A 19,579-nucleotide genomic window follows, 5' to 3' on the forward strand; every position below is an offset into this window, starting at 1 on the left:
GTGGCCTCTGCTCTCCCGGACCCACGAGTGCCCTCCACCCAGGCCTGGTCCACATCCATTCCTGGGAACCCGTCCCTTCCTCCTCCAATTAGGTCAGCTCCGCTCGGCCCTACCATGGGCCCAGCTAAGGCCAATGGTGTTCCGCACCCCCTCGTCCAGAGGCAAGGGCACAGGGAAGCCTGGTGAGAATGGACAGCCTGCGTGAGGTCTAGGTGAGAAGGGACGGCCTGGGCTAGCGCCGGGGCCCTGCCGTGCAGAGGCACCTCCAGCACGTCCCGTTCCTGGCCTCCAGAGGAGCTGCCGCGTGGCAGTGCGCTGGCATCTGGGCGCCTCGGCTCCCCCCTGCCAGCTCTCCCGAGAGCCTCCTGAGTACAAGCAGGGGTCGGGGCACTGTGACGAGGGACACAGTCCTGTGTCCTCCCTGGCTGATGACCGCGAAGGCCGTGTGTGGAGGGAGTGGGTTCCTGTCACTCGGAGCCAAGCAGGCTCTTGCTCAGTGGGAAGGCTACTCAGGACTCGGACTGCTGCTGGCCACATGTGTGTCCAGGGATACAGATGTTCAGTGTGGGAGGAGGCCGTTCAGTGTGGGCTGGCGGCCGTGGTACGAGCGTGCAGACCTCGGGACATGCCACGCGCTGATTGTAAGAACCCGTGATCGCACGAGTTTATGCGTGTCACTGCGGAGCCCTCCTGTGCTGCACGTATGTGCGACACACTTGCGCGTGAGTCGCCGCACACCCGGCACGGTAGTTTGGGGAGGAGGGAGCGCCTGTCAGTGTGCAGAGCCACGTGTGCCTGCACACGCAGGGAGCAGCTGTCAGCCCAGCCGCGCGGCTGTGGCGAGGTGACACTCGGCAGCGGGGCGGCCCTGACCTCCCCAGGGGCCCGGCCTGAGCGGGGCCTCTTCCCCACTTTGGACTTGAGAACTGCCACCTCCTGGGCTCCAAGGCCTTTGCTGAGGGCCCAGGACCGTCTTGCTCCGCCTGGACGGCCCTCCCCACGCGGACTCCCTCCCGCCCACCTCAGGGTCGCCGCCACTCAGATCCCACATGGCTTCTTGGAGCCCCGCTGGCCTGTTTGATGCTGCCCCGACACCTCTGTGCCCCAGCCCCAGCCCAGGGCCACCCACGGTGCCCTGGCGAGAGCAGAGCGGGCAGGCCTCCCTAAGCCCGAGGTCCCGGGCTGCGGTGCTGTGGGGGAGGGTGTACCCCCAGAGGCCTGAGCTCAGCCTCCCGCCGCTTCCTGCCCGAGGGGGTGCCAGGAAGGCAGGCCAGGTAGGCCGGGGCTGTGGACGGGGAGAGACTTCAGCCCCACCTGGGGATGAAGCGAGCCGCTAGAGCGGGAGCGGGAGCCGTGGAGGAGGGCCCACCTGCCCGCCCTGCCCAGCAGCCGGTGCAGTGGCGGCTGCCGCAGGAGCAGCCGCCCGTTGCCTGGCACCTCTGCTGTTGCTATGGCAACGGTGGAGGTGCTAACTTGCTAATGAGTCCCCTCGGCTGCAAATAACAATACGACTGTGGTTAATAGGACCCAGTGACTGCTCCAGGGTTCCCTGGCAGGCAGGATGGGGACCAGGTACCAAGCCCGCGAGCCCTGCTCACACCCTTCAGCCCCGCTGCCCTCCCCGTCCCTCCCTGTGGGTCTTGAGCCCTTCCCTGCACTCTGCAGCTTCCCACGTGATTGATCGGGTGGGTGTCTCCCGACTGGGCTTCTCCTCCAGCTTCCCTTGGGGCTGCTGAAGGGCTGGTAGCACGGATACATGGCTGTCGTCGCTGAGGAGCCCCCCCCCCCAAGCCCCTGTGGCACCTCCGAGAGCCCACTAGCAGCTCCAGCCCCCCCCCCCTCCTCTGCCAGGGTCCAGATTCTGGGTTTAGGGAGCCGCCCCTGCAGATGAGGTTCTGGGGACTGGCCGCACAGCACTGTTCCAAGAGCAGAGGGGCAGGTCTCAGAGCAACTGGCTGGGAAGAGGGCTGGCGGAGGGCAAGCTCTGAACCCTCACCAGGGGCTGGGGTGGGAAAGATGCGAAGGCCAGCCGGGCAGAAGGTCTGGCAGCACGAGAATAGATGCTCCTCGGGGTCCAGAGAAAGGACTTGGGCCAGCCTGAGGCTGCCCTGTACAGTGCCTAGACCAGAACCCAGACCATGCAGAGGCTGGAGGGGTCCCTCCTGGGCACTGTTCCACAGGACCGGTCTTTTCTCTGGGTGTGTGTGTGTGTGTGTTTGCATACACAAATTCTGAGGCTGGAAGTCAGGGCCTGGGCATTGTCCTTTAGCTTTTTCACTCAGGGCTGGCACTCGACCACGAGACCACACACAGCTCCCCTTCTGGGTTTGGGGGGTTAACCGGAGATGAGCTTCATGGATGTCCCGGCTGGGCTGGCTTCAGACTGAAATCCTCAGATCTCACCCGTCTGGGCCACCTGTGCCTGCTAGGATGCGCCCTCGATTTGCCCTGGAGGGAGGGCCCAGGAGTGCGTGTCAGGTCCTCACGTGGGGCCGGGGGGGGGGGCCCGCAGCGCCCCTGACCACCCGCCTCTCCCTCAGGTCTGGTGCCATGCGCTAGGGCACCCCCCCACGCCGCGGAGCTGCACCCTCCTCGCTCCGGGAGTCACGCCGCCCTCTGCCCCACCATGGCGGGGGGACCGGCTCCCACGGAAGGTGATGGACGCCAGGAAGCTGGCTAGCCTGCTGCGCGGCGGGCCCGGGGGTCCTCTGGTCATCGACAGCCGTTCCTTCGTGGAGTACAACAGCTGGCACGTGCTGAGCTCCGTCAACATCTGCTGCTCCAAGCTGGTGAAGCGGCGGCTGCAGCAGGGCAAAGTGAGCATCGCAGAGCTCATCCAGCCAGCTGTGCGCAGCCAGGTACCCGCCCCACACGCCCTGTGCACGCGGCCCCTGGGCCTGGCCGCCTCCCCAGCACACCCGGTCCTCCGGGGAGCCAGCGGCTGAGCTACTGGGCTGGGGGAGGCCTCCAGGAAGGCTGGAGGGACCCTCTGTGCCGTGCCGCCGAGCCAGCCCTTTGTCCCTTGAGCACCGCGAATGGGGCCACGGTAGCGCACCCCGGCCCAGAGGGAGGAATACTGAGAGGGTGAGGAGAGGCAAAGACAACATGCAGGATCCGTTGAGGGGTCAGTTACCAGTGCAGGGACCTGGGGCCAGTTACTGGTGCATGGCACCCAGGATTAGTTACTGGACAGAGACCTGGGGCCAGTTACCTGTGCAAGAGACCCAGGGCCAGTTACCTGTGCAGAGACCTAGGGCATTACCTGTGCAGGGAACCTGGGACCAGTTACCTGTGCAGGAGACCCAGGGCCAGTTACCTGTGCAGAGACCTAGGCTGTGACCTGTGCAGGGGCCCTGGGTCAGAGCTTCTTTTCCTCAACCCCGTTGGGGAGGAGGAGCCTGCCAATCAGTAGCAGGAGGTTTGGGGAGGGGTTCAGGCACAGCCCTGCACGCCACCCAAGCTGAGGCCGGAGAGGACCCAGGTGGGCCGGCCACTGGTCAGGAATCCCCCACTCCAAGGACAGAGCCAGCCCAATAAGGAAGGGGAATCCAGTGATTAATCACCCCCAGGGAGGCTCCGGCCAGGCTGTGATCCTATTGGCTGCCGGTGACATCATCCAGCCTAGGGTTGGCAGCTCAGCTGGCTTAAAGGCTGAGTGTGCTTGGGGGCGGGGACGTCAGCCCGTCTGAGCAAAAACCTCTCCACATCTGGCCCGGAGGCTGGCACAGTGAGGGAGAAGGGTAAGGGGAACCCCAGCTTCCAGCCGCTGTGTCCTCACTTGGCAGGGGGGTGTGGGGTAGGGTGTGTTGCGGGGGATCCTGCAGCCTTCGTTTCTCTGTCAGGGGTTGGGGGGAGCAGAGAGAGGACGGGCAAGCTGGCTCAGCAGTCAGCTCCACGGAGCCCAGACCCAAACAAAGGCAGTGTGGCGGGGGTGGGGTGGGGGGGCACCCAGGGTCCTCGTGACCAACAGGCCCGTCACAGTGGACACGGCTCTCATCCGTGTGCGTGCACGTGGGGGGGGGGGCGTGAGTGCCTAGAACACCTGCCCCCCTCCTGGCCCCCGTCTGCCCGAGTGGGTTGTTTTGGTCGTACCTGCTCAGGTGAGCATACCAGCGCACCTGGGCAGGTGGAATGTGCAGGGCATGTGTCAGGGCACCTGCGCTCCCTCCCGGCCGGCTGGGGGACGGCGGCTCCTCCCTCCCGCCCTCCCATGGGCCCGAGGCGGCAGGCGGGCCGTGGCAGGTGCCTCCGGGGCTCTGAGCTCGGCCCCCCCCCCCCCGTGCCTCCGGGGCTCTGAGCTCGGCCCCCCCCCCGTGCCTCCGGGGCTCTGAGCTCGCCCCCCCCCCCCCGTGCCTCCGGGGCTCTGAGCTCGGCCCCCCCCCCGTGCCTCCGGGGCTCTGAGCTCGCCCCCCCCCCCCGTGCCTCCGGGGCTCTGAGCTCGGCCCCCCCCCCGTGCCTCCGGGGCTCTGAGCTCGGTTCCCCCCCCCCCCCACCGGCCTTCAGGTGGAGAGCGCCGAGCCTCAGGACGTGGTGGTCTACGACCAGAGCACCCGGGACGCCAGCGTGCTGGCGGCAGACAGCTTCCTGTCCATCCTGCTCAGCAAGCTGGACGGCTGCTTCGACAGCGTGGCCATCCTCACAGGTGAGCTCCGGGGCCCCGCCGGGCCGCCGCGGTGCCCTCTCTCCTCTGTCTGCTCGCTCAGGGCGGGGGCCTCGGGAGGCTGGCCTCGGCTGGGGCGGTGTGGGGGGCCTTGGTGCCCCCAGCTGCCTGCCCACCCCAGAGCTCAGCGGTATGGGCCCACGCCCACCCCCAGCGGGTGAAGGGGTGGGCAGGAGGGGGCTCCCACAGCCGGCTCGTGGCAGAGAGGGAGCGAGAGACTCAGGCAGCCGCGCCGCCGTGCCGGGAGAGCCCCTGCGCCTCTACCGCAGCCTCCATAAGGGTGCAGCGGCCGAGTCCACTGCCCAGGAGCCCCAAACTGCGGGGTCCCCAGAAGGCTTCAGCTAGCAACAGCCTGTCAGATCCTGACTTCTTCCTGAGGGGCCACCCAGGGCCCTCCGGGGACACCTGTGCTCCACGAGCGGCCTCCCCAGCCGGCCTCGGAGGGGAGGCCGGAAAGCCTCCTCTCAGCCACACACTCACACTGACTCACGCCGCACACTCACCACGTGAGCACGCCCCGCCCACAGGCAGCGGCCGCGCGGCCTTCCGGAGACCCGGCTTCTGGGGGGGCGGCCCCGGGGTGGGGCACCCGAGGCGGCTGCGTGCTCCAGGCAAGCCTGCCATCCTGGCCCCGGGAAGGGCATCTGTGCACGCTCCTGCCGCCCAGCCTCTGCCAACCACAGGCCGTGGCAGGCGGGCAGGCGGTGTGCAGCCCCGAAGGCGGCGTCCCCCTCCGTCCAGCGGATTGCCCGGGACAGCCTTGCCCATGGGGCGGGCACGGCCCCTGCTCTGAGCTGTCCCCGCCTCCACCTGTGAGGAAGAAGGAAGACTTGGAGTAGGGGAGAAGGAAGCCCATTCTGGAGGGGGGGTTTCCAGGATCTCATAGCCAGGCCACAGGTGGCCTTTCCTCAGCAGAATGCCAGGTGTGGGTGGCCCCCACGATGGGGGGCTGTGGGAGAGGGTGCTGCCCCCCCCCCGGGCAGGTTACACAGGGGTCTCGGCCTCCTCTCCTGGAGCCACAGAGACCTGCCATCACTGGTGCCGCTCTTACCTGCTTCTCCTGCCCGGCCTGCAGCTTCCCAAGGACGGGGCCCCTTTTCTTCCCAGGTTGAGCCTGAACTTCCCCATTTTCTCCCACCCCACAGCCCCCCCAGCCGAGCTTTCTCTGAGGTCATGGGAACCCACTCAGCAGGTACACCAGTTAGGGGTGGTTTCTGTCAACCATCTGTGATCTGGGCTGGGCATGAAGGTGTCCTCAGAAATTATCCACGTCCCTGACACCTCTTCTGTAACAGACCAGGACAGGAAAGAGCATGGGGCTGGCCAGGGCCCAAGGCCCTGCCTTCACCCCCACTCCTGGGAGACAGGGTGAGCTCCAGTTTGGCATTGTCTCATGCTGCTGCTCTGAGTCTAGAACCTGTGTGTCGGCGGGGGGGGGGGGGGGGGGGGGGAGGGGGGAGGGCTTGTCACCCGGAAGTATGGGCAGCCCTCCTATAGCTGAGCAGTTCACCTTACCTCCTTACCTCGAGGAGCTGGTGACCGCGGGCTGGGGGCTACCCAGTTTCAGGTCAGACTCAGCAGTACCCCAGCTGGGCCAGCTAGGGCCTGGTTCCTTCTCCCGTTTCCGTGTCCATTGCCCTCTCTGTGCCTCCCAACCGTGCAGTGTGGCAGCTGGGGATGTGCCCGGCCTATGACACAGACATACTGGACTGGACATGCACACACACACACACACACACACACACACACACACACACGGACTGGAACCGGTCTTCTCAGCTCTTAGAAGGGCTCCTTCACCAGCCTGGGCGCAGGGTTTGGGTGGGGGGGGGTGACGGGGCTCAGGGCTTGGGTGGGGGGGGTGACAGGGCTCAGGGCTTGGGTGTGGGGGGGTGACGGGGCTCAGGGCTTGGGTGTGGGGGGGTGACGGGGCTCAGGGCTTGGGTGGGGGGGGGTGACGGGGCTCAGGGCTTGGGTGGGGGGGTGACGGGGCTCAGGGCTTGGGTGTGCGGGGGGTGATGGGGCTCAGGGCTTGGGTGTGGGGGGGGGTGACGGGCCTCAGGGCTTGGGTGGGGGGGTGACGGGGCTCAGGGCTTGGGTGTGCGGGGGGGGGGATGATGGGGCTCAGGGTTTGGGTGGGGGGGTGATGGGGCTCAGGGCTTGGGTGGGGGGGTGACGGGGCTCAGGGCTTGGGTGTGCGGGGTGGGGTGACGGGGCTCTGGGCTTGGGTGGGGGGGGGTGACGGGCCTCAGGGCTTGGGTGGGGGGATGACAGGGCTCAGGGTTTGGGTGGGGGGGTGACGGGCCTCAGGGCTTGGGTGGGGGGGTGACGGGGCTCAGGGCTTGGGTGGGGGGATGACAGGGCTCAGGGTTTGGGTGGGGGGGTGACGGGCCTCAGGGCTTGGGTGGGGGGGTGACAGGGCTCAGGGCTTGGGTGTGCGGGGGGGATGACGGGGCTCAGGGCTTGGGTGTGCGGGGGGGATGACGGGGCTCAGGGCTTGGGTGTGCGGGGGGTGACTGGGCTCAGGGCTTGGGTGGGGGGGGTGACGGGGCTCAGGGTTTGGGTGTGGGGGGTGACGGGGCTCAGGGCTTGGGTGTGCGGGGGGGATGACGGGGCTCAGGGCTTGGGTGGGGGGGGGTGACGGGGCTCAGGGTTTGGGTGTGGGGGGTGACGGGGCTCAGGGCTTGGGTGTGCGGGGGGGATGACGGGGCTCAGGGCTTGGGTGGGGGGGTGACGGGGCTCAGGGCTTGGGTGTGGGGGGGGTGACGGGGCTCAGGGCTTGGGTGTGGGGGGGTGACTGGGCTCAGGGCTTGGGTGTGTGGGGGGCGACGGGGCTCAGGGCTTGGGTGGGGGGGTGACGGGGCTCAGGGCTTGGGTGGGGGGGTGACGGGCCTCAGGGCTTTGGTGGGGGGGTGACGGGGCTCAGGGCTTGGGTGTGCGGGGGGGGATGACGGGGCTCAGGGTTTGGGTGGGGGGGTGACGGGGCTCAGGGCTTGGGTGGGGGGGTGACCGGGCTCAGGGCTTGGGTGTGGGGGGGTGACGGGGCTCAGGGCTTGGGTGGGGGGGTGACGGGGCTCAGGGTTTGGGTGGGGGGGTGACGGGGCTCAGGGCTTGGGTGGGGGGGTGACGGGGCTCAGGGCTTGGGTGGGGGGGTGACGGGGCTCAGGGCTTGGGTGTGCGGGGGGATGACGGGGCTCAGGGCTTGGGTGGGGGGGTGACGGGGCTCAGGGCTTGGGTGGGGGGGTGACGGGGCTCAGGGCTTGGGTGGGGGGGGTGACGGGGCTCAGGGCTTGGGTGTGGGGGGTGACGGGGCTCATGGCTTGGGTGTGGGGGGTGACGGGGCTCAGGGCTTGGGTGTGCGGGGGTGACAGCACATGTCTGCCCGGTGGAGCCGGCGTGCGGCCTCCGTGCTCGGTGTCCTTCCCATTCTGTCATCTCTTGCTGGCCGGAACGGAGCCATGACTGGACCACAAATACCCATGCCAATGGGCCATGCCAATTCCAGTGGGTGATGTCAGGCCTGGGGGAGGGGAGGGCCCCCCAGACGTCCTGCCCTCCCAGGCCTGGCACTGGACACCAAGCCTGGGACGCCCTGCCAACCCAGGGCAGGGAGCCATTGCGTCAGCACGGGGGGGGGTGCAGAAATCCTTCCTGGCCCAAGGCCAGAGAGCGCGGGGGCCGGAGAGGGGCGTCCGCCCTGTGCTGGGGGCCCCCGGCCCCGCAGGAGGCCCGGCTGAGGTCTGAGTCTGCCTCCCCTGGAGCTTCGTGGGCCGTGTCCGCTGGCCACCTCGACCCCGCGTTTATGGGCATCACCGCAGCGTCCCCCAGACCCGCCCCTCATCCACGGGAGGAAGAACGTGGGCATAGGCACAGGCTAGAACGGGCAACGGCACGTGCCCCTGGTGTGCCATGGCCCGCCAAGAGCAGTCCAGGTGCCCTGCCGGAGGCTCGCTGCCCGCCGGGCTCAGGGTCAGCAGGGCGCAGCTGAGCCACGGTGGAGCTGGGTGCCCGGCCTCTCTCCTCCCTCAGCCGGCCAGCTGGGTGACCTGCCGCTGCCTCTCCCACAGGGGGCTTCGCCACCTTCTCCTCCTGCTTCCCCAGCCTCTGTGAAGGCAAGCCTGCCGCTCTGCCCTCCATGAGCCTCTCCCAGCCCTGCCTGCCCGTCCCCAGTGTGGGCTTGACCCGAATCCTGCCTCACCTCTACCTGGGCTCTCAGAAAGATGTGCTGAACAAGGTGCGTGCCTGAGGGGCCGGGGCGGGGGGCACAGCGGATTCCCGGGAAACACAAGGGCACGGGCTCAGGACCTGGCTTCTGAGGGGGGAGGGGGGAGCACAGGAAGATCCAGGAGCCCCCTCCAGCAGGACCGCAGCCAGACTTGGAGGAGAGGCCCAGGTGGGCTGGTAGAACAGCAGGCTTCCGGGGCCTTCCACAGTAGGCCAGCCTGCACGCCGGACTTGGGGGAGGGGCCAGGAGGACGCATAGAGCAGCAGGCTTCCGGCGCCTTCCGCAGTAGGCTGGGCCTGCATGCCAAACTGCTGCTGTCACTAGGCCCCTGGCCAGCTAGGAAAGAATCCTGGGTCTTAAAAATGGTGACGAGGGAAAACCACCGCCCAGGGAGGCCACCCCGGGCTACGGGTGCAGAGAAGGCCAGCCCACGGCTCCGTCCTGGGTTCCGAGGCTAGGAGGGGAGGGGGCTGCTGGCCTCAGTCCATCCCCCCTCATAGACTCCAGAGCACCCCAAGATTCTGAGCCTCTTCAGGCTGCAGAACGGAAACCCCCATTCTCCCTTCCTTTCCTGCCACCCACTCCCAACCTGTCCTCCCATCCCTCCAGGATCTGATGACCCAGAATGGAATAAGCTATGTCCTCAATGCCAGCAACTCCTGCCCCAAGCCGGACTTCATCTGCGAGAGCCGCTTCATGCGCATTCCCATCAACGACAACTACTGTGAAAAGCTGCTGCCCTGGCTGGACAAGTCCATCGAGTTCATCGGTGAGGACGAGGGGGGCGGGCCTGAGGCCCAGAGGGCACCCGGGCCTTGCCTTGCTCAGGCGCCGGCGGAGCCCCGAGAAGTAGCAGGGAGTGCTGGCAGGAGCGAGGGCGGGGCTTCTTCCTGGGGTGCGGGCGGGCGGGGGGGGGGGACGGCGTAGTCTCAGCCCTCACCCTGCGCCCTGGTGGCCCGCAGATAAAGCCAAGCTGTCCAGCTGCCAAGTCATCGTCCACTGTCTGGCTGGCATCTCCCGCTCTGCCACCATCGCCATCGCCTACATCATGAAGACCATGGGCATGTCCTCAGATGACGCCTACAGGTACCCTCCGAAACCCTGGGCCTCCTCCCTCCCTCCCCCGACCCACCTGCGCCAGAAGGCCCCAGCCTGGCACCCTGGCGGGGAGGAGGGTCCCCTGGGCGCGGCCCCAGGCGGGGCTCTGCGTGTGTGTGTGTGTGTGTGTGTGTGTGCGTGTGCGCGCGCACGCGTGCGTGCTGGAGGGTGGCCGAGCGGGCTGACCGACGGCCGCACCTCTCCTGCCCAGGTTTGTGAAGGACCGGCGCCCCTCCATTTCCCCCAACTTCAACTTCCTGGGTCAGCTGCTGGAGTACGAGCGGAGCCTGAAGCTGCTGGCGGTCCTGCAGGGGGACCCCGAGCCCCTCCCGGGCCCCGCTGCCGGGGTCCCCCCCGCCCCGGCCGCCCCCATCTACCTCAGAGAGAGCCGCCACCGGGAGCGCCGCGGCCGGGGCGGCCCAGGAGGGCGGCGGGGAGGCGGCCGCGGGCCCCCCGGCCACCAGCGCGCTGCAGCAGGGTCTGCGCGGCCTGCACCTCTCCGCCGACCGCCTGCAGGACACCAACCGCCTCAAGCGCTCCTTCTCCCTGGACATCAAGTCGGCCTACGCCCCGCGCGGCCAGCCCGACTGCCCGGGGCCGCCCGACCCCGGCGAGGCCCCGAAGCTCTGCAAGTTGGACAGCCCGTCGGGGGGCGCGGCGGGCCTGCCCTCCCCGAGCCCGGCGGACAGCCCAAGCCCCAGCCCGGACGGCGCCCCGGAGACCCGGCCCCGGCCCCGCCGGCGTCCGCGGCCCCCGGCCGGCTCTCCCGCGCGCTCCCCCGCCGGGGCGCACGGCCTGAACTTCGGGGACGCGGCCCGGCAGACGCCGCGCCACGGCCTCTCGGCCCTGTCGGCGCCCGGGCTGCCGGGCCCCGGCCAGCCGTCCGGCCCCGGGGCCTGGGCGCCGCCCCTGGACTCCCCGGGCACGCCGTCCCCCGACGGGCCCTGGTGCTTCAGCCCCGAGGGCGCGCAGGGCGTCGGGGGCGCCCGGTTCTCGGCCTTCGGCCGGGCGGGCGCGCCGGGGCCCGGGCCCGGGAGCGGAGGCGGAGGCGGGGGCGACCCGCGGCGGCGGGAGGGGCGGGCCGAGCCCCGGGACGTGCGGACCGGCTGGGCCGAGGAGCCGGGCCCCGAGGCGCCGTTCAAGCGCCGCAGCTGCCAGATGGAGTTCGAGGAAGGCATGGCCGAGGGCCGCGCGCGCGGCGAGGAGCTGGCCGCCCTGGGCAAGCAGGCCAGCTTCTCGGGCAGCGTGGAGGTCATCGAGGTGTCGTGACCGCGCCGGGCCACCGTGGGCGCCACGCCACGCCACGCCACGCCAAGAGGTAAACGGCGTCACCGGAGTTTCCGCGGAGAAGTCCACACTGCGATTTTTTAAATTTATTTAAGCTGTTCATCCTGGCTGTGATCTGACGGCTGTGCGGGGCAGTCCTCCAGCTCTATTTTTACTGTCTGGTATTTAAGCTGAACTACACGTGTCTAAGCAATAGGAGGCCACCCTCCGTCCCGAGCTGGGGTGCCGGACCCGGGCCCCTGCTTGCTTCCTCCCTCCCCGCCCCCCGGGGAGCGTGACTGACCTTGTGAAGAGCTACCCAGCTTTCCTGCACTTTTCACGTAAGATAAAGGGGGGAAGGGGAATTGAAACCGAGAGAAAGAAAACCTTTGCCACAACTGAGCCGCAGAACCTCCCTTCCTCTCCGTCCCCCCTCGTCTTCTCCCGCTTCCTTCTCGCCTGTCTCTGGCTCTGCACCAAAGCCATAGGGAGGGGTAAGGTGGCCCTGCCGAGCTGCCTGAGTCCCCACTGCCGCCCCTCCCCTGAGCTCAGGGGCCCAGCCTGGGGGGGGGGGGGGCGCCCTTGCTGTCCTCTACCCCAGAGCTGTGCCCTGGCAGATGTTGACGCACAGTGGCCCCATGGGGCCAGGGAATGTAGTGAAGGGGGCTCCTGAGAGTCAGGTGGCATGGACCGCAGGACAGGATGGGTGGAAAGGCCCCTTGCTCCTGCCCGAAGCAGGGTCCAGTCCCTCAGAAGGGCCCCGGGGGGGCCGTTCGGAGGAGGCCGCGTCCTTCTTCTCGTTCCTTGGCAGGCGTCCCCCGCAGCCCCCTGCCCGCATGAAGCACAGGGAAAGCTTGCTCGGCCAGAGCGCCAGGCAGGCAGAGCAAGGCCAGCTCGTGCCAGCTCCCCAGGCCCAGGAACGGGGGGCGGGGGGGCATGGAGCCAGGGCCTGGCCTAGGCTCTGCCCCAACCAGTGCCAGGCCCAGGCAGGACTTGGAGTCCAGGGGCACGTCAGGAGGTTGGGGTCTCCCTGGGCAAGCCTGCCTGGCTGAGGAGAGCCCGGTTAGCAGAGGAGGACTGTGGAAGCCTGCGTGTGCTAGAACGCCCCTTCGTCTGCCTGCTCTTCACGGGCCCCTCTGTGTGCCCTTTCCCGGAGCGAACGCCCAGATCTTCACGGGGATCTGCCAGCCCCTAGTCCACGTGGCATTGCTGGCCCCGGAGGACCAACCTGGGAGTGCAGGCGGGAGAGAAGCCCGAGCCACCGTGCTTTCCGGGCGAGAAGGGTCCCGGAGCCTGCGTGGCTTGGGACCCAGGGCTTTGTGGGCTGGGGTGGAGGTCCCTGCTCCTCAGATGTCTTAGAGTCTAGGGATGGGGCCGTCACGTTGGGAAGAAGCTGGGGTGCCGTGGCGGGACTGGGTCCATAAGCCGGGCTGGGGTGGGGCCGCCCTGCACCCCACTGCCTTCCCACTGTGTCCTTTGATTTGTTCTTCTTTTGACCCACAGCCTTGTGTTCCCGTCACCCCTTCTTAAGCAAAGTCCCGTTCCCACTCTCTTCGTCCTACCCCCTGTTCTTTGAGAAAATAAGCTATCATTGTTGTATTTGCAATCTATGGATTAGAGGTTTAAGTATTTATTATTATGGGTTAATTATTATTATTATTATTAATTATGTAAACTTGCCTCCTGTCTCTACGTTGGGTTTCTGAGGTGACCTGGGGTGTGGAGGACGCACTGGCTTCCCCCCTCCTCACCCTTCACCCCTCTGCTGTCCAGGAGACAGTGCCCGGGGACCACTGGTTGGGCCCCAAATCTCTGGGGCGGGTCCTGCGGCCCCTCCCCTTCCTGGTGGAGGCTGACTGCTGTCCTGAGCACAGTGGGCTCTGCAGCCTCAACCTGTCTCTGCCCTTTCCACACCGGTCACCCCAAAATGAACAGCCAAGACGGGAGAGGACGTCCAGTCTCAGCTGCCACCACCTCCTGTGTGCCGGGGGGGGGGGGGTGAGGCACACCATCTCCCTGGTGGCTTTCCGCCCACTCTCCTAATCGGGGGGAGGGCCGGGCAAGCCCTCCCCAAGCCTTTCCAGCCCCTCCTCCCCTCCCCCCCTCCGCCGGGCCACTGCCTGGCGTGGGGGTTGCCCAGAATGGACCTGGCCCCTCCTGTTATTGCTGGAAAGTCCAGCGGAGGAGAAGTGGCTGGTCCCCTGCCCCGGGCTCCTGGTCCCTGAGGACCGGGGTGCCGGCCCACCCGCCCCCCTCAGAGCCCTGCCCCCCGTGAGCCCAGCTGCACTTTCCTGTTCCCTCCTTTTGTATTTGGAAACAACGTGTTGTAATAAATCCTCAGACAGATGTTTTCCCCAGGTCTCCGCTGCCTCTTTCTTGTGACAGGGCGGTGGGCCGCACAGAGGCCCCCAAAGCCAGGAGCCGGGTGGTTGGTTGGCTCTGCAACACCTACTCGCCACGTCAGCAGAGGGCGAGGGGCGGAGCCCGAGGCTTGTCCCAGGTGGGCACAGAGAAGATGCCGGAGCGTGGAGTACATCCATGGGAGGGAATGTAACTTAAAAAACAAACACCCGACCTGCTAGCGTAAGTCTGACACGACAAAACTCTAACTTAAAAAACTCGGCTTGAAGCTGGGCACCGGTGGCTCACGCCCGTGATCCCAGCTACTCAGGCAACTGACATCTGAGGAGCGGGGTTCAAAGCCAGCCCTGGCAGGAAGGTCCTTGAGACTCTTCAATAGAAACGACTCAAAAAAGCCAGAAATGGTAGAGTGCTTCCCTTGAGCAGAAGAAGATCGGGGACAGCACCCAGGCCCCGAGTTCAAGCCCCAAGACCAGCAAACAACAACAACAGAGGCCAACTCATTCCCCAGCTCCCCCCGCCCCTGGGCACAGCGGGCCGCATGGCCGAATGGAGGCTGGATGCCTGTCCAGAGCGTGGGGTGCGGGCACACAGGCCGGCCATGGCTTCCCACAGAAACACGCCTGCAGGGTGATGCGTGCACGCAGCACAGGATCAAGAGCAAACCGGGGTATCTGGCGGGAACCTGCCGCGCGACTCCCGTCTCCCAGCCACTGGCCCGCGGCAGCCCTGAGCTTTGCCCCAGCCCAGCTCATCCACCCCCCTGCCACATACCATGTGCCCATGAGAACCTGTGGGCGTCCCAACAGGACAGACAGATCACCCCAAACAGCTCTAGAATGGCTCCCCCATGCTGAGCACCCTGTGTGCTAGCCACAGCTGCAGGTGCCCCGTGGACATTTCCAGAGGCCATCCCAGCTGCCCTGGGCCCTGAGCACAGCCCCCCAACCCCCCAGTGTCCCCCAGGTCCCCATCCCTGCTGCCCTGGGCCCTGAGCACAGTCCCCCAACCCCCCAGTGTCCCCCAGGTCCCCATCCCTGCTGCCCTGGGCCCTGAGCACAGTCCCCCAACCCCCCAGTGTCCCCCAGGTCCCCATCCCAGCTGCCCTGGGCCCTGAGCACAGCTCCCCCCCCCAGTGTCCCCCAGGTCCCCATCCCTGCTGCCCTGAGCACAGCCCCCCCCCCCAGGGTCCTCCAGGTCCCCATCCCAGCTGCCCTGGGCCCTGAGCACAGCCCCCCCGCCAGTGTCCTCCAGGTCCCCACCCCAGCTGCCCTGAGCACAACCCCCCCCCCCCAGTGTCCTCCAGGTCCCCATCCCAGCACCCTTCCCCTCTCCCGGGTGATGGAAGTTCAAACCCAGATGCTAGCCACCCTCACGTGAGTCCAAGCGTGAGTGTGTGTTCCAGGACAGGAAGGGTGAGGCTGGCCCTCTGGGGGGAGAAGGTAGGGCTCCTGAATCCTGCATCCCCAAGCGTCCTCAGAAAGGAGGAAAGCTAGAAGCACAGTCTGCCTCTAGCATGGCTATTTTTAGCTCAAGAACATCTATTTATAACCCTGGCAGCCCCTAGGAGTCAATAAAACCAAGGACTGGAGAAGCGTGCTTGTCTGAAGTACACTGGCTGCTCCGCCCCCCAGCGAGGCACAGGAGCACTGCAGCTGCAGGAGGTGGGCCAGGGCCTCTGGGGGGGGGGGTCAGCTGCTCCCCCCAGCTGCAGGAGGTGGACCAGGGCCTCTCCTGGGGGGTCAGCTGCTCCCCCCAGCTGCAGGAGGTGGACCAGGGCCTCTCCTGGGGGGTCAGCTCCTCCCCCCAGCTGCAGGAGGTGGACCAGGGCCTCTCCTGGGGGATGCTCCCCCTGCCCCCCAGAGAGGCACAGGAGCACTGTAGCTGCAGGGGAAGGACCAGGGCCTCTCCTGGGGGATCAGCCGCTTCCCCGCCCCCCAGCTGCAAGAAGTGGACCAGGGCCTCTCCTGAGGGGATCAGCTGCAGGAGGTGGACCAGGGCCTCTCCTGGGAGGATCAGCTGCTCCCCCTACCCCCCAGCGAGGCATAGGAGCACTGCAGCTGCAGGGGGAGGACCAGGGCCTCTCCTGGGGGGGGGTCAGCTGCTCCTCTAGCTGCAGAGAGTGCACTCGGGTCTCTCCTGGGAGGATTAGCTGCGGCTCTAGGGCCTCAGGACCCTGGGTGCAGGGTCGGACTCCACAGGAGAGCCAAGGAGGTGTCACCAGCTCAACCAGGCTCCCGGAGGTCAATCTTGCCTAGGGCTGCGCAAGAACTGAATGCACCTCCAGGTATTCCAGACGTCTTCACTGTGGCTACTCAGGCCTCCCCTCACCCCACAAAGTCTTGACCCCTAGCATCCACTGTCTCCCTAGCCCCCAGGCCCCAAACTGAAGGCACTTAATGGTTGTTGTGTGCTTCCTTTGAGAGGGGGACTTGCTATGTAGCCCCGGCTGGCCTGGAATTTGCGATCCTTTTAACTCAAGAGTGATCTTGAGTTCCAGGCATGGCCACCATCTTGCTACCTAATGAATGGGCTTGGGGTGGAAGGACAAGGGACAGAGGTGGCTGGCTGGGTGGATGGAAGGGAAGATGGATTGTTTGGAGGCCGTTAAGGTAGGTATGCCTAGAAGCTGGAAGGCTAAATGGCTAAGGCTAGACTGGGCTCCCCAGTCTCTCCAACGCTGTTCCTTGCCCTGTGAGCATTCCATGGAGGACTCTTGGAAGAGTGGAGGGGTTGTTCTCAGTGGCCCCTCCAGCGCAGGTCCTAGGGCAGGCTCCTCAAGGCGCTTTGAAGGCTCTGAAGTAGAGGGGCTGGGGCAGGGGAGCACAGGAGGCCACTTCCCGGCACGGCATGTGGAAGAGGGCAGCTGTGGCCGCTGAAGGCTACGTTGTATTTGAAAAGCTAGGGTTATACATACAGAAGGGATATCGCAGAGGGCCACTCAGTGGTAGAAACGGCAGAGGACAACTCACAGAGCTACCAGAGGCCCGTCGTGGTGGATGACTCCTGCCCGGACTCTCAAGCATAGAAGGGACGGGCGGTATTGGGTGGTATTCTGTTGAGGACCTGGTTCATCTTGAGAATGGGAGGCCCTACCATTAAGGGGAAGCCATGACGCTTTTGAGAGTCTGAACCATGCACACAGGCAATGGCTCTCTTGCGGAGCTGGGATGGGCACTGGGGAAGTAGAATTGTCTTCCTGGGTCAGCCTGGGCTCAGGGGAGCCAACTCCCCAGTAAAATCACAGGAAGGCGGTGCACAGTCCCAGTTCCCCCGCTGGCCCATGAAGGCTGGGAGTTTCCACACGTCGTGAGATTCTGGAAGGAGAAGCAGGCTCCGTGAGGACAGACGCAGTGCCGTGGGCCCTGTGAAGGCGGGGGGGGGGGGAGTGGGGCGTGGAGGGGGGGAAAGGGAGAGGGGCAGCCCTAGCCAGGCAAGAGGGAGGGAGATGGAGACATGAGCCAGGTCCTAGGGCTGTGTCCTGAGGTGCTAAGGAGCAAGAATGGGTTTCCTCCTCTGAGACTGCCTCCTCCCTGCAACAAAGCAGGAAGGGTGCCAGGGCAGGTCCTTGCCAAAGCCAGGCAGCATCTGGCTAGCTCCCTTCAGCCTCTGCTGTGCTGCTCCAGGTGGTCTCGGGGAGAGACAGGCCTGAGAGAGAAGGCTGGGAAAGGGCAGATTCCTGGAGGGAAGGGCAGAGGAAGGGAGCTCTGCAGAGTGCGAAGGGGCCGGGGCAGGCAGGCCCTAGGGCCTTTATCTGGACTCGGGCAGCGGGGGCATCGCTGGAGACCCTAGGGCCGGGCCTCCCCTGTAAAGCCCAGCGCGGGGATCACAAAGGGAAAATGCCTCTCACCCCTTTCCCACCACCAACGAACCGCACATCAGCCTGGGGTCGGCCGCAGGGTTGGCATGGGTGGCAGAGGCCAGCCTCGGGCTGGCGCAATTGTTGGACACAACTATAAATAGCCAAGGGGAGCCTGAAATAGAAGTGCGGACGGGATGGGGGCTGGAGTTCCAGAGTAGGGTGGGGAGGAGACTGCCTGCCTGAGGAGGAAGTGAAGCCCTGTCGCGGTCCCCAACCCACCCCAGGCCAGTAGGTGTTTGCACCTGAAAGGCCTGAAGTCAGGAACTCTGCCCTGCTGTGGCAGAACTCGGACTCACAGCTGACCTTCCAGCTACCAGGGTCGGAAGGGGCGGGGACTGCTTCCACCCTAGCTTCCCCCCTCGGGTCTCTGTGGAGAAGGAGCCGCTCCTGACGTCCCCCGGACAAGTGACCTGGAACCAGGAGACCCCTCCAACAGCCCTTCACGCACCAGAGGACACCTGGCCTGCTTAGAGCTGGGCACGAGTGAGGCTGCAGCCCAGGGCCTCTCACCTCCATGGTCTAACCTGCTCCCGACTCAGGTCGGAAGTGGCACTGGGAAGATCTTGTCTACCTGCCCCCCAAAAGCATGCAGACCCAGCGACGCGCCTGCAGACAGACACTTCGGGCAGACAGGCACGGCAGCCTCCTAAGACCCTTCTTCACGTGTCAGCCCTGACCAGTGGATACTAGTGCAGCAGGACGGGTGGAGGGGGGGCGGGGGGTATTCGGGTCCCGTCCTGCTCCTAGTCTGCTGCTGGCACACCTGCCCCTTCCCGAGGCCGAGGCGGAGCCGGGGAGGCCTTTGCCGGCGGTGAGGAGATGAGAGACACGCACACCCAGGCCCGTGGCTCCATGCTGAGCAGAGACGGCAGCCCGATGCGGGGTGATCCCCGCAGTGAGTGCCCGGGCCCTCCTTCAGTGCTCCTTCACAGCCTGCCTGGGGGGCTCCTGCCTGGTAACCCCAGGGCCAGCCGGCTCCCAGGGCCGGGAGGCTGGGCCTGGACGGGACGGCCCCGGGCTGGCAGCGCTGCGTCACCCCCACCCCCCGCCCCCGGCACCCTTCATCCGCGGGGACCGCGGGGGCTGGAGTGGGGCGCCGGGGCGGTGGGGACCTGCCGGCTCCCAAGCTAGGTGCCCTTGGTGGGCAAACACCTGCCTAGCCCGAAGCCCAGGGTCCTGCCCTCCCCCAGCCGGTGCGCTCGGTCTGGGGTCCCCGCTCTGACTCCAGACCCGCGGCTGCCCGCGGCCCCGAGCGCCGGGAGCGGCCGGGCAGCGCCACCTGCCGCCCGCCAGGGCTGGGGCCGACTCCCCAGAGGGCCAGAGGCTGACGAGCTCGGCCCGACACTTCCTTCTGCCTCCCCGGAAGCCTCCTCGGTGCCCGCGACCTTCACCTGCCCCGGAACGACCCGACGCTCAGGAAGATCAGCCACACCCTGGCATCAGCCGGCCGCTCGGTGCCGCGTCCTTCACCTTCAGACCTGGACCCGCGGCCCCGCACGGTTCTACCCACGGCCCCCCGCCATCCCCGCCCACCCGCCAGCCTCACCCACCCTCCACCCGCTCCGTCCCCACGAAGCTCTTCCCCTCTGAAGCCGTTTCCTTCCCGGGCCTGCAGCCTGGCCACCCTCCAGGCCAGCCCGACCTCCCGGCGGCGGGGGGCGGGAGGGGAACCCCACTCCCATCGCCCTTAAGTGTCTGGAGCTGCTGTCTGTCTCTGTCACCTGGGCCCAGCCAGGCCCGGCATTGCGAGCCGGGTCCTAGGGCACCGTGTGCTTCCCGAGGCTGCTGTGGCAAACAGAGTGGCTTAAGCAACTGGCATTTCTCTCAGGATTCCGGGGAGTCAAAGATCAGACTGATGAGCCGGCAGAGCGAGTCCCTCCTGTACCCGTTGCTGTGGTTGGCACCTTTCTTACTAAGCACCGGTCACGTTGGGTGACGGACCTCCTCTTTAGCGACAGCAGCCATGGCACTAGTTCCACGAGCCCGGCTACAGGGTGTGGTTCCGGAGAATCCGGACTTGGATAAATGAATCGTAGGAATCCGAGGTGTGTGGGGACACAGCCCAGCCCAGCCGAGGAGGGGACGGCCTGCGCTTCCTGGAGTGCCG

At 66.8% G+C, this 19,579-nt stretch overlaps 1 protein-coding gene across 1 annotated transcript; it reads left to right on the plus strand.

The window, feature by feature from the left end:
• The first annotated feature begins 1,320 nt into the window (after positions 1-1,320).
• Positions 1,321-13,621, plus strand: Dusp8 (dual specificity phosphatase 8). The gene is given in 9 exon segments (XM_048361470.1): positions 1,321-1,465; positions 1,666-1,685; positions 2,430-2,858; positions 4,504-4,642; positions 8,728-8,894; positions 9,495-9,654; positions 9,848-9,971; positions 10,195-10,333; positions 10,335-13,621. Coding segments are annotated over 9 exon segments (2,241 nt in total). The 3' UTR covers positions 11,253-13,621.
• The last annotated feature ends 5,958 nt before the right edge of the window (positions 13,622-19,579 follow it).

This window comes from Perognathus longimembris, chromosome 13 (assembly GCF_023159225.1).
Source record: "Perognathus longimembris pacificus isolate PPM17 chromosome 13, ASM2315922v1, whole genome shotgun sequence".
Lineage (NCBI taxonomy): Eukaryota > Metazoa > Chordata > Mammalia > Rodentia > Heteromyidae > Perognathus > Perognathus longimembris.